The sequence below is a fragment of the Nilaparvata lugens genome, chromosome 3 (assembly GCF_014356525.2).
Source record: "Nilaparvata lugens isolate BPH chromosome 3, ASM1435652v1, whole genome shotgun sequence".
Lineage (NCBI taxonomy): Eukaryota > Metazoa > Arthropoda > Insecta > Hemiptera > Delphacidae > Nilaparvata > Nilaparvata lugens.
In genome coordinates, this window is record NC_052506.1 from 44961991 (window position 1) to 44975983 (window position 13993).

Genomic DNA, 13993 nt, shown 5'->3' on the forward strand with positions numbered 1-13993 from the left:
TTCTTTCACTACAGGAGTGTTGACAATTTTATTTTGTTTGACTTTCTGATAACAAGTGCATCATTATGCCTTTTGGTGTAATAATTGTTTATTAGAATGTTTGACATTTTACAAATAACAGCTTCTGCTAATTTCATATATTTTTGTCCACAGTGACAAACATCCTCAAAATTCACATTTAAACTATCACTAACTAATAGCACTAGTTTTTTTATAGACCACCATTTCAAAATTACATCTACAAAGAAAGCAGTGCTTTCCGACTTATTTTTTCTCAATGCTCAACGCAATGCTGTAATTTCATTGAATACGTTAATTAACAACTTGACATTCTGCCTTTCAAATGAATTTGGAACAGTTTTGTAATTAAGTTGAGGTGTTGACTTGAGCAACATGTTGCGTTCTGACTCCTACAAATCTCTGATGTCTGAGAATTTGACTTCAGTTGTTCCATTTTATTTTTCTGAAACTTGATTTTCTCCCTCCTCCACTGGTTTTAAACTTAGCAAATTGTCCCAAACAGGCACTGTAAATGATTTGTTGGTGTATTTAAGATTGATCCAATTGTTCCTAATGCATTTCAAAATATACACACTATCAAACAATAAAACATGTTGTGTCCATTACCTTAAACATTAAAATAATGGCTTGATGGTGAATTTTTGTTAGTTCTTTAAACATAATTCTGTTAACACGATTGTTATCACTAATTATACACAGTAACTTTAAACCGCTATCAACAATTTGACTAATTACATTTTTAGCTGTATCAGTAAAAAAAATCCATTTAATTTCTTCGTGGGGACTAGCCTTACCACTTCTTTAAAGTTTCCAAAACATGAACTAATTAAGAATGTAAGTATAGTTTTAGCGGGCTGAGAAGTATCATTATTAGCAACACCAAAAATACAGCCATTTTTGTAATCAAGACTCCCCTTAATATGAACTTCATCAATTTGAAGAGCAAACAATCTTTTTATCACCTTCGAGATCTTTTACAATGTTGTTTTAAAAAATTACTAAACTCATTGTTGTTATTTGGTGAAATATTAAATGAAACACACAGTTTTTGCAAATATCTCGGATGAGGTAGAAGTAATATGCTATCAGTCTTATAGTATTAAACTGATTGCATGTATATCAAAAAAACTATCGAAACTGTGTCTTTATTATACAGAGTGGATGAAAAGTCCGAGAACGGCTTAATATCTCATACACAAAGGTAATTTGACGGTGGGTGTGATTGGGGATCCTACTCAAATTGAAAATACTACTTTACTATGACTTTAAAAATCTGGTCCGTCATCTTGGATCCGCCATATTAAATGCAACTTCATTTTTTTTTTAAATAGGAAGGTGGTCATGCGATACATGATTTCGATACGGAATTTCAAGACAAGCTGAATGGCGAAAACCGAAATAAAGTTGCATTTAATATGGTGGATCCAAGATAGCGGACCAGATTTTTAAAGTCATAGTAAAGTAGTTCTTTCAATTTGAATAGGATCCCCAATCACACTCACCGTGAAATTACCTTTGTGTATGGGATATCAAGCTGTTCTCGGACTTTTCACCCACTCTGTATTTTGGCTTTTTTGGAAAAAGAAGACTGATCTGATCACGCCAATGTTTCAGTGTTTTGGTAGTTGCTACCGGCACATGCTTATTATTTATATTATCATTAACACCTTCTTCCAATTTTTTTACTAATAACTCAATGTTTTCAAGAATGTTGCTAAGGAGACTGTCTTTGTCTTTGCATGATTTTCTATAATCTCTACAGAAATTAATTAAATGAAATAACTGACTCCAGTGGCTTAATTTACAATCATTAAGTGATTACTTTCCTTATGCACAAAAGTTTTGTTAGGAATTAACCCTCAATTAATATGGGTCTCCACTCTTAAATCATTATTAATACTTATACAAAAACTAACATTAGGAATATTATTTGCATCTAATGAATAAACAAGGCAGCTAGTTTCAGTTTTGAATGAGGAACACTTAATAACAGTACCTTTAATTTTAGTTGAAAGAGCTTCTGAAAAAGTAGTATAGTCACAGATTTTATCCTCTTCTTCTACTCGTTTCAATCTTTCCTCTTCTTCCTTTTTCAGTTTTCTTTCATAATAAAGTCACCATCACTATTTTTAAATTTTTCACTCCACACTAAATCCGTCTTATAAAAATGTTTAATGCAAACATAAGCTCTTTGAGAAGAATTCCAATTAAATTTTGAGCGAGGAATGGCCCGTATCCACTCACTACAATGTTTTTCCTCTTTGGGAAATCCAAATATCTGCATGTAACCCTCCTTTTTCACCGCAGATTCGTAATTGTTGGTACATCCCGGTGTACCGGGACACACTTATCAGGCATTTCACTTATTCATTACATGTAACACTACTCACAATAGTGACCAAATATCTGTCAAAAATGCCTTGACTCATTAAGACGGATCTGCAACGTTGCCAATTCTCTCTCGCCGCGACCTTGTATTAGAGGAGGTTATTTATTTATTTATTGAAAACAAGAATATGTGGAAGCAACAGATCAATTATCCATTTTGCTTCCATTACATTAATCGTTTGAAAAACAAAGAAAATTTGAAGTACAACTAAACAAATTAATATTGGAAATAAGAAATTAAATGTAGAAACATTTATGATTATGATTATAAATACATTAATATAAAATGCAATTACATCAAGTGATTAAACAATCTTAAGTTCTGCACCAAATACTAAAATGAAAAATGAGTGAAATGAAATAATACTTAAATAATTAAAGAAAATTTGAAGTACAACTAAACAAATTAATATTGGAAATAAGAAATTAAATGTAGAAACATTTATGATGATGATTATAAATACATTAATTGCCGTGCTACCAATTTCTCCTAAATAGGTTGGATAGCATTTCACACCTATTAACCTACAGGAAGTTATCGGCTCCAAAATGGTAGATTCTTGATAAACTATGAATGGATCTATCGCCTATGAATGAGAAATCCAGTTTTCAGAGCAAACCAACTTATAATCTTCAGAAGAATTTGGCAATATACAACACAAATCCACAAAACAATACCTCACACACTTAAGCATCTAACATCATTACAAGCTGAATACTTATCCATTTATATAGTTGAAAAACAATGGCTATAGGCTTGTAAACACACAAAACAATTTTATACAGAATTAGAACACCATAAAACTGTTCAAAACTCAATTTAAAACATTAAAAATTCACTTAAACAGAAAAATATTCAGAGAACACAAAACCAGAACACATAGCCAGCCACCATTTTTTAGAGAGAGCCTAACAAGTACAGAGTAAAGCCCCACCTCAAAACCAGTGTCGACGCTACGGACACGTCACCGATATTAAATTCCAAAAAATTGCAAATCACAAGTTTAGAATTTACATTTTACATTTGTTTTCAATAAAACTTTATTTCGAAACTGTTATTTTAAATGTATATATCCTCTATATTTATAATGATCTATTTATCTGTTAATTCTGTTACTCAGTTTCAGTGATACCATGGAATGTGCAACACAATTATCTACGATAAATTCTCAGTTAAAAAGTTGTCCGCATATCAATTACTCTGATATTTACTATCAAGTTTTATAGATCTCGAATTGAAGATTCGATTTCAATCGAGAAAAAATGTAATATTACATAATATAAAATGCAATTACATCAAGTGATTATACAATCTTAAGTTCTGCACCAAATACTAAAATGAAAAATGAGTGAAATGAAATAATACTTGGGAATAAGATTAATTCTCTCAGACTCTATGGATGAACGACAGTTCAACTCTCCCACACTCCCTTTCATCCAGTAGGGCCTCTCTAACTTCACGACGAAACCGACTCCCAGAAAGGTGAAATAAGTCAATTCTGTCGGCAACCGTATTGAACAGGCTGGGCAGCCGATTCATTGGAGCAAAAAAACCACTCAATGATCTGCTATAATTTACTCTGAATGAGAATGAAGATCTCCGTGCTATTGGAGATACATAGATATTGATCTGGGCCAACAGCTCGGGTGTATCAACTGAACCATTCAACAGCTTGTGCAAGAACACCAGATCAATCACAGAACGTCTTACACAGAGAGGATCAATATTGAAGATTATGTATAGCTCTCTGCTAGGAAAACCAATAGGACACGGGACACTAAATCTCTTATAGAACAAGTGTCCCAAAAATCTCTTCTGTACCCTCTCCAAGTCCTATTTTTAATATTCTTTCCGAAGAATGGAAATTGATATGTCCAAAGCTCCGCCAATTTATATAGATGCATAACAATATAATTATCTATAGTTATTATATTACAAATTACTTTTCATATCATATACAGTTCAATAATTATTTTCTTAGTCTATATTATGTAAATTCATCTATAATTTTGCTGTATTGTAAGCTATTATATATAAGTGTATAAGCCAGTATATATTGTAATCTACATAAATAAAGTACTCAATCAATCAATCAATCAAGTCCTGAATTAGACCCCCAGAGTATGGATTCCAAATAGGAGCTCCATACTCCAGCACACTTCTGACAAGTGACTTATACAGGCACAAAAGAGTCTCTTCACCTAAAGTCCCTGCAGGTTCTTATTACAAAGCCCAGACTTAGACAAACAACTAGCCTTGTTGACAATTTTTTCGACATGGAAATTGAATTTCAAGGAAGAATGAAAATAAACTCCTAGATCCTTAATTTCCAGTTTACGAGGCAGCTGACAGTTACCTACATTGTAAGCAAAGTTAATCAGCTCATTTCGCCTATGAGTAAAGGTGACAACACTACACTTATCAACATTCAGCAGTAAGCCATTTTCTGTGCACCATGCATGCAACCTATCTACATCCTCCTGCAAAGATTCACAGTCTTGAGTGGTGTGTATTACCTTAAATACCTTCACATCATCTGCAAACATTAAGCAGTGAGAATTCTTGATCGCATGAGGCAAATCATTAACAAAAAATAGCAAGAAGTACAAGGGCCCAAGATTTGAGCCCTGGGCACCCCTGATCCATTCTTGAAATGAAAAGAATCAGTACCATGCACCGATACATATTGTATCCTCTCAACAAGGTAGCTTCTAACAAAGGACAACATATTCCTACCAAAACCAAAATTTGCCAACTTTTTCAATAGTATACCATGATTGACCCTGTCAAAAGCCTTGGACATATCACTATACACCACATCCACTGAGCCACCCTGCTCCAAAGCAGATGATACAGTGCTAGTAAACCCCATCAGATTGGTTACAGTTGACTTTTTGGGCAAGAAACCATGTTGCTCTCTACAAATCAGAGGATGGACATGATTGAATATATTCCTGTATATAACCTTTCCAAAAACCTTAGCTAGTACATTCAATAATGATATTGATCTGTAATTAGTAATCAGATACCTATTCCCACTCTTAAAAATTGGGGTGACAAGGGCCATCTTCCACCTAGATGGAAAAACGCCAAGCCTCAATGAAATGTCAAAGATGAACTTCAATGGTTCCAACAGCAATGTGGCACAGCCCTTAATCATAAATGGTGGTAAACCATCCGGCCCCATCGATGCTCTTGGCTTCAACTCCACAATTGCTGCAGAAATCTCTTCAATGGAGACCGAGGACAAGTTGAAAAAGCAGCCACCATTATTACTGCAGTACACTGTATCAATATTCGGACAAGGAGGGTCAGTGACATATACAGAAGCAAAGTACTCAGCAAATGCACTGGGAATATCCCTACCAAAATATGACACATCATTCAGCTTCATTGCCTCTTCTGAAAAACTATTGCAGCGCTTGCTATTGACAAATTTCCAAAATGATTCAACATTGCCTTTCATCTGAGACTCCACTTCATCTAAGTGTGCACGATGGGCATTTTGAATGTTCAATTTTATTTCAGCTCTCAATTTTTTGAACAACTCATCATGATACCTTGAAAATTTCCTTTTTCGGGAGCATTTATTCTTTTGTTTTATGTCATTAATGATCTCGGGTGTAAACCAGTAAGGATATTTACTCTTCACTCCTGATTTCTTCCATTTAGGTATACACTCATCAAGAGCGTTGAAAATGTTGGTATAAAGAACATCAACCGCCCCATCAACGTCAGCACAAGAATACAATGAATCCCAATCTGCATCCCTAATATGACAATATAATCCATAATAATCTCCCCTCTTGAAATCATAGTATTCCTTCAAATCATCAATATTTTCAACAAATGACGATGACAATGTGGGAAAGCATATATTAAGAGCTGGATGATGATTGTCTTCATTAACAAGAGAAACATCCATATGTTGAACTGTGAGGGGGAAAGTACTTAAAACCAAGTCTAAAGTACGACCATTAGAATTCAATACAGAATTGTATGAGCCCAAATCCATAAAGTTCATGAAACGAGCCAAGCACTGTGCCACTGTTGAGCCCATTACCAGATCATAATTATTGCCATCAATTTCAGGAATATTGAAATTGCCCAAAATCATACAATCATCCATCATATCAGAATAGGGTTCAATGAACTCGAAATACGTTTTATGTACATTGAGAGGTGTGGATGGGGGAAAATAAAGAGCATTCAAGTATAACGATTTTTTATTGTGAGTAATTTTCACCCATAGACACTCGACATCAATGTCGCACATATCATGACAACATTCCGCCTGCAGTGACCTGTGGACCGCCACCAAGACTCCCCCTCCCCTACCGACCTGCCTATCCTTTCTGAAAATCGCATACCGATCATCAAACAATTCCATGTCTCCAATTCCATCGTGCAGCCACGTTTCAGTTAATACAATCACATGGAAACGACTATTAAGCAGATTGAGACTAAAATCAGATAATTTGTTTCGTAATCCACGTACATTCTGATAGTATATATTAAGTTCATTCATTGTCGCTATGAAGATGGAACTATACACAACGAGTCTTCTTAATTAATGAAGAATTAGTTATAATTGAAATATATTACATAAGACAAAATAAACCTTCAATAGAAGGTAGAGTGAAGGGAGGAACACCAGACAGATCAATTCAAAAGAGAGCTGATTTGGATAAAGTCGTGAGAGAGTTCAATGCCGCAATTCACAATATTTATGACAAAGGAAGAATTTAAAACATGAAAATAAACAGTGAAATAGATATAAAGGAGCTAGAGTACAAGATAAACCCACTCCGCACTCCTCATTTAAATATTAATCAAATGTGACCCTTCTTCTTTTTCTTCTATTGTGAGCTTGAAAAAATAAATAATTAATTAACTATGAGTGAACAATGGAATTGTGCAATGAGATTAATAATAATAGGATCCTGCCAAGAAATCATGAATAATATGTCACCCATAAAAACTCTCACCAGCCTCAATGATAATTATAAGATCAAATTATAAACTAAAACGGTCAACACTTATCGATAGTTAAGATGAATAACGGATTATACTCTAACTATATAGCCGCTGAGCATACCAGTAACAGATAAGAGGTGTACATTGCAATATCTAACAGCCGATCAAACTGAAAACACGAAATTGAATCTCATTCACTAATCATTCTCAGCTCTAACATTCAAAATAATTCATTCAATTGTTTTCCGAACATGATTAATATAATTATGTTTCAATTTATCTCCCCTTTCTAAATGGCAAAGTACTGAAGGAAAATCTGAGTTTCGTTCAAAAAAGAGTAAGTAAGAGCTATTCCAAATCCTCAATACTTACCATAATTGCTAACAAATTATTTTTTTGCAATAAAAAAATTTTGTTTGTGAAATGTTTTGTTTTTTGCCAAAAAAATAATAATAGCCAATGATCATTATTATAATATAATAGACTATTTATTGCTGTGAACTCTAGATGTATATTCTGTGTATGACCTTTATTAATGAATGAATCATGTTGAACATTGTGAGATTTATTTTCCAAACATTTCAAGGGCTCTCTCAGGAGTTTCCTACAGAACTTTCCGATAAACATAAGCCAACCTAAAGCTGCCTAAATTGTGATTCATGTATGAAGGAGTTATGTCGGACATTTCACAACATTACTACATTACTACATTAAGATTGACTTGTATTATTGTATGAAATGTCCGATATATATAATAATATATTTATATATTTATTAGTATACTTATTAATTCGTTTTAATAAATTTATTTCTATTGAGTTGAATTTAATTTTATTAAATTTGAGTTTGTTGACTATATAATATATATTTTATATAATATATTATATATATATATATATATATATATATATATATATATATATATATATATATAATATAAATTAAAACAGGAGACACGATATAAATAGATTGAAAACACTTGAAAACTTACATTAGAAATGGGGGGAAAATTATTGGAGACTGAGTCTCCTTTCTCAACCGAGTAGTTTTGAATCCAACGGTCGTTTGACCACAGTCAAAACTAACTGCAGTCTGCTCGGTTGAGAAAGGAGACTCAGTTTCCGAAAATTTTCCCCTATATACATATATATATATATATATATATATATATATATATATATATATATATATATATAATATATATATATATATATAGCCCATAACAGAATACACTTTGAAGTTTGTAATATAAATTAAAACAGGAGACACGATATAAATAGATTGAAAACACTTGAAAACTCACATTAGAAATGGGGGGAAAATTTTCGGAAACTGAGTCTCCTTTCTCAACCGAGCAGACTGCAGTTAGTTTTGACTGTGGTCAAACGACCGTTGGATTCAAAACTACTCGGTTGAGAAAGGAGACTCAGTCTCCAATAATTTTCCCCCCGTTTCTAATGTAAGTTTTCAATCTATTTATATTGTGTCTCCTGTTTTAATTTATATTATATATATATATATATATATATTATATATATTATATATATATATAGATATATATATATATATATATATAATATATATTATATATATACAGGGTGTTTCAGAAGTAGTGTCGAGAATTTTAGGGTATTGTACCTGGATGCTAGGAGACTACAAATGTCATATTTGAAGTGTCCAAAACTCAGCAGTTATCCTTATAGCTGCCATTTTGTTTTTTTCACTTAAAAATTTTTATCTCAAGAACGAAATGTTGTATTGATCTGAAATTTGGCATGAATATTTATGCTATAAAGACTCAACTATAAAAAATAAAAAAAAAATTTTTCGTTGAAATTTTTCAAAATGGCGGCCATTTTAAATTTTTGATGGCGAATATCTCGAAAACCGTCCATTTTACAGAAAATTTACAAGAGACAAAAAAGTTAGCAAATTTTTTCACGATTCCAATGATACCTAATTTATTAAGATTGGTCGAAGAATAACAGAGAAATTAATTTTTTTCGTACTGCATGCATGACCACTTTTCACCATTTAAAGATCAATATTAATTTTTTAATTCCAGATGTATTTAAGATGAAGCTTTGAAACTCGGTATGGCTCCATATGGGCAAACAGATGATTTTACAATGGTTTTCAGATGATAATGTTTGTCTTGTAAAAGTATTGTTGTTTCATTAAAAGTAAAGAACCAGATGTAGTGCTTCCTATTTCTTAGTCTCACGTTTCCTAGGTCTTATTTCTATCTTAAATTTCCAGTTTCAATATTTTCTTACGTTGCTTCTACACAAATATTTAATTATTGTAATGGAATTCAGTTCGCTGGAGTACACCGATATTCACTTCATGTATGGAGCAGCTCTTGGCAATGCGACCGAAGCAAGAAGAATGTATGCAGCTGCATTTCCAAACCGCCGTCTCCCTTCCGACAAGGTGTTCACAAGAACTCACAATCGGCTGAGAGAAGTTGGTTCATTTGAACGGAACAGGGTAATTGCTGGTAGGCCTCGAGCAGTTCGAAATGTTGCTTTTGAAGAGGAAGTATTGCAGAAATTCGATTTCAATCCTAGAACGAGTACGAGAGCAGTTGCAAAGCAAATCAATTCAAGTGCTTCTTCTGTGTGGCATGTACTAAACAAGGAAAGACTTCACCCCTTCCGCTTTCAAAAAGTTCACTCATTGGTTGAACGCGACTATGAGCCAAGAGTAAACTGTGCCCGTTGGTTTCTTCAGCAAGACATTATCCAACCAAATTTTCTAGAAAAGGTGTTATTTACCGATGAGTCCAGCTTTACAAGAGAAGGAATCTTCAACTCTCGCAACAGTCACGTCTGGGCCTTAGACAATCCTCATGAGGTCAAAGTGCGTGGTTATCAGCATAGATTTTCGCTGAATGTTTGGACGGGTATCTTAGGTAATCGCGTGATTGGACCATACATTCTTCCTAATCGTCTGAATTCTCCCACGTACATTACTTTTTAAGAGACATACTACCAGAACTTTTGGAAGATTTGCCTCTTGCAAACAGATATAAATAGATTGAAAACACTTGAAAACTTACATTAGAAATGGGGGGAAAATTTTCGGAAACTGAGTCTCCTTTCTCAACCGAGCAGACTGCAGTTAGTTTTGACTGTGGTCAAACGACCGTTGGATTCAAAACTACTCGGTTGAGAAAGGAGACTCAGTCTCCAATAATTTTCCCCCCGTTTCTAATGTAAGTTTTCAATCTATTTATATTGTGTCTCCTGTTTTAATTTATATTATATATATATATATATATATATATATATAATATATATATATATATATATATATATAATATATATATATATATATATATATTATATATATACAGGGTGTTTCAGAAGTAGTGTCGAGAATTTTAGGGTATTGTACCTGGATGCTAGGAGACTACAAATGTCATATTTGAAGTGTCCAAAACTCAGCAGTTATCCTTATAGCTGCCATTTGTTTTTTTCACTTAAAAATTTTTATCTCAAGAACGAAATGTTGTATTGATCTGAAATTTGGCATGAATATTTATGCTATAAAGACTCAACTATAAAAATAAAAAAAAAATTTTTCGTTGAAATTTTTCAAAATGGCGGCCATTTTAAATTTTTGATGGCGAATATCTCGGAAACCGTCCATTTTACAGAAAATTTACAAGAGACAAAAAAGTTAGCAAATTTTTCACGATTCCAATGATACCTAATTTATTAAGATTGGTCGAATAATAACAGAGAAATTAATTTTTTTCGTACTGCATGCATGACCACTTTTCACCATTTAAAGATCAATATTAATTTTTTAATTCCAGATGTATTTAAGATGAAGCTTTGAAACTCGGTATGGCTCCATATGGGCAAACAGATGATTTTACAATGGTTTTCAGATGATAATGTTTGTCTTGTAAAAGTATTGTTGTTTCATTAAAAGTAAAGAACCAGATGTAGTGCTTCCTATTTCTTAGTCTCACGTTTCCTAGGTCTTATTTCTATCTTAAATTTCCAGTTTCAATATTTTCTTACGTTGCTTCTACACAAATATTTAATTATTGTAATGGAATTCAGTTCGCTGGAGTACACCGATATTCACTTCATGTATGGAGCAGCTCTTGGCAATGCGACCGAAGCAAGAAGAATGTATGCAGCTGCATTTCCAAACCGCCGTCTCCCTTCCGACAAGGTGTTCACAAGAACTCACAATCGGCTGAGAGAAGTTGGTTCATTTGAACGGAACAGGGTAATTGCTGGTAGGCCTCGAGCAGTTCGAAATGTTGCTTTTGAAGAGGAAGTATTGCAGAAATTCGATTTCAATCCTAGAACGAGTACGAGAGCAGTTGCAAAGCAAATCAATTCAAGTGCTTCTTCTGTGTGGCATGTACTAAACAAGGAAAGACTTCACCCCTTCCGCTTTCAAAAAGTTCACTCATTGGTTGAACGCGACTATGAGCCAAGAGTAAACTGTGCCCGTTGGTTTCTTCAGCAAGACATTATCCAACCAAATTTTCTAGAAAAGGTGTTATTTACCGATGAGTCCAGCTTTACAAGAGAAGGAATCTTCAACTCTCGCAACAGTCACGTCTGGGCCTTAGACAATCCTCATGAGGTCAAAGTGCGTGGTTATCAGCATAGATTTTCGCTGAATGTTTGGACGGGTATCTTAGGTAATCGCGTGATTGGACCATACATTCTTCCTAATCGTCTGAATTCTCCCACGTACATTACTTTTTTAAGAGACATACTACCAGAACTTTTGGAAGATTTGCCTCTTGCAAACAGATATAATATTTGGTTTCAACATGATGGTGCCCCTGCTCATTTCGGAAATGTTGTTACGGACTTTCTGAACATGACCTATCGTCAGCGGTGGATTGGGCGGGGTGGACCAGTACCGTGGCCCGCACGTTCACCTGACCTCAACCCTTTAGATTTTTTTTTCTGGGGCCATATGAAAGACCTTGTTTACAGCACGCCAGTAGAAAACGAAGAAGACCTTGTGGCAAGAGTGGTTGCTGCAGCAGGTGCCATTCAAGATGATGAAAATGCTTTTATAGCAGTTCGACGGGTCCATGATTGAAAGGTGCAGACTGTGTAATCAAGTTGAAGGACGGCATTTTGAGCAATTGCTGCATTAGTATCAGTGAACCGATTTGAGTGAAATTAATATTTTTCAATGTAAAATAAAATTTGGAGGAAAGTTATTCTTGTATATTTCTGTAATAAGAACGGTTTTCATGAAATTATAAAAAAAATTAATATTGATCTTTAAATGGTGAAAAGTGGTCATGCATGCAGTACGAAAAAATTAATTTCTCTGTTATTCTTCGACCAATCTTAATAAATTAGGTATCATTGGAATTGTGAAAAAATTTGCTAACTTTTTTGTCTCTTGTAAATTTTCTGTAAAATGGACGGTTTTCGAGATATTCGCCATCAAAAATTTAAAATGGCCGCCATTTTGAAAAATTTCAACGAAAAAATTTTTTTTATTTTTTATAGTTGAGTCTTCATAGCATAAATATTCATGCCAAATTTCAGATCAATACAACATTTCGTTCTTGAGATAAAAATTTTTAAGTGAAAAAAACAAAATGGCAGCTATAAGGATAACCGCTGAGTTTTGGACACTTCAAATATGACATTTGTAGTCTCCTAGCATCCAGGTACAATACCCTAAAATTCTCGACACTACTTCTGAAACACCCTGTATATTATATAGTCAACAAACTCAAATTTAATAAAATTAAATTCAACTCAATAGAAATAAATTTATTAAAACGAATTAATAAGTATACTAATAAATATATAAATATATTATTATATATATATATATATATATATATATATATCGGACATTTCATACAATAATACAAGTCAATCTGATCGTTAAAATAATATGATATGATATTTGTGATTGAAGCACTCTAAAATGGAAACGAGTAACCTTTTCTGATATTACTCACCTCAAGTAGTAATTGAGGATTTGATTTCAAATACTGCCTATCGCACATCACCTCCAGATTTCGTTTTTCTTCAATGGTGAGAGGAATACTTGGAATATGCAGATCGATGACATCCCTCGGCTGTACGCCCAGCCACTTCATCGATGGCACTGCTAGAATCTCACCAAATTGCGACTGGCTCTGTCGACAAAATAGACGATTTGATCAAAGTTCAAAAGCAATATTCAATTTAAATTCGTCCGTTGCACAAATGAATACAATCATTAAGATGATTGGAGAAGAAAAACAAGTAAGCCATTCACTGTTTATCTCCCAAATTTAAATGAAATAAGATATTATGAAATATAAGAAGATACACAAGAACTTTTACATAAAAATACATTCTTTTAGAAATTGTTGAAAACGTTCAATTTCTATAAATTTATCATTTCTAGTGTAGTGATTCTTATAGAAAAGTCTAGTAAAGTAGGCTATGGCACTCAATGTTAGTTTAAATTGGCTGCCAGCTACACCATATTAAAATAAAAAGTACTTTGTCTACGAATTCCATACATAATACTCAAATAAGTCTGCTCATCCAAATACAAAATGTATTATAAATGTTTTATCTCTTTCCTGTATAGGGCTACTTGTAA

The 13993-nt window shown here is 33.3% G+C and overlaps 1 protein-coding gene across 9 annotated transcripts in view; it reads right to left on the minus strand.

Annotated features, from left to right (window-relative positions):
• Positions 1-13993, minus strand: part of LOC111060104 (meiotic recombination protein SPO11) — a 74337-nt gene that overhangs the window by 2398 nt on the left and 57946 nt on the right. For all 9 annotated transcript variants that reach the window (XM_039423868.1, XM_039423862.1, XM_039423869.1 and 6 more), the window contains one exon: positions 13359-13538. In XM_039423868.1, coding sequence (XP_039279802.1) covers positions 13359-13538 — 180 coding nt within the window. The remainder of the gene's footprint in view (positions 1-13358; positions 13539-13993) is intronic.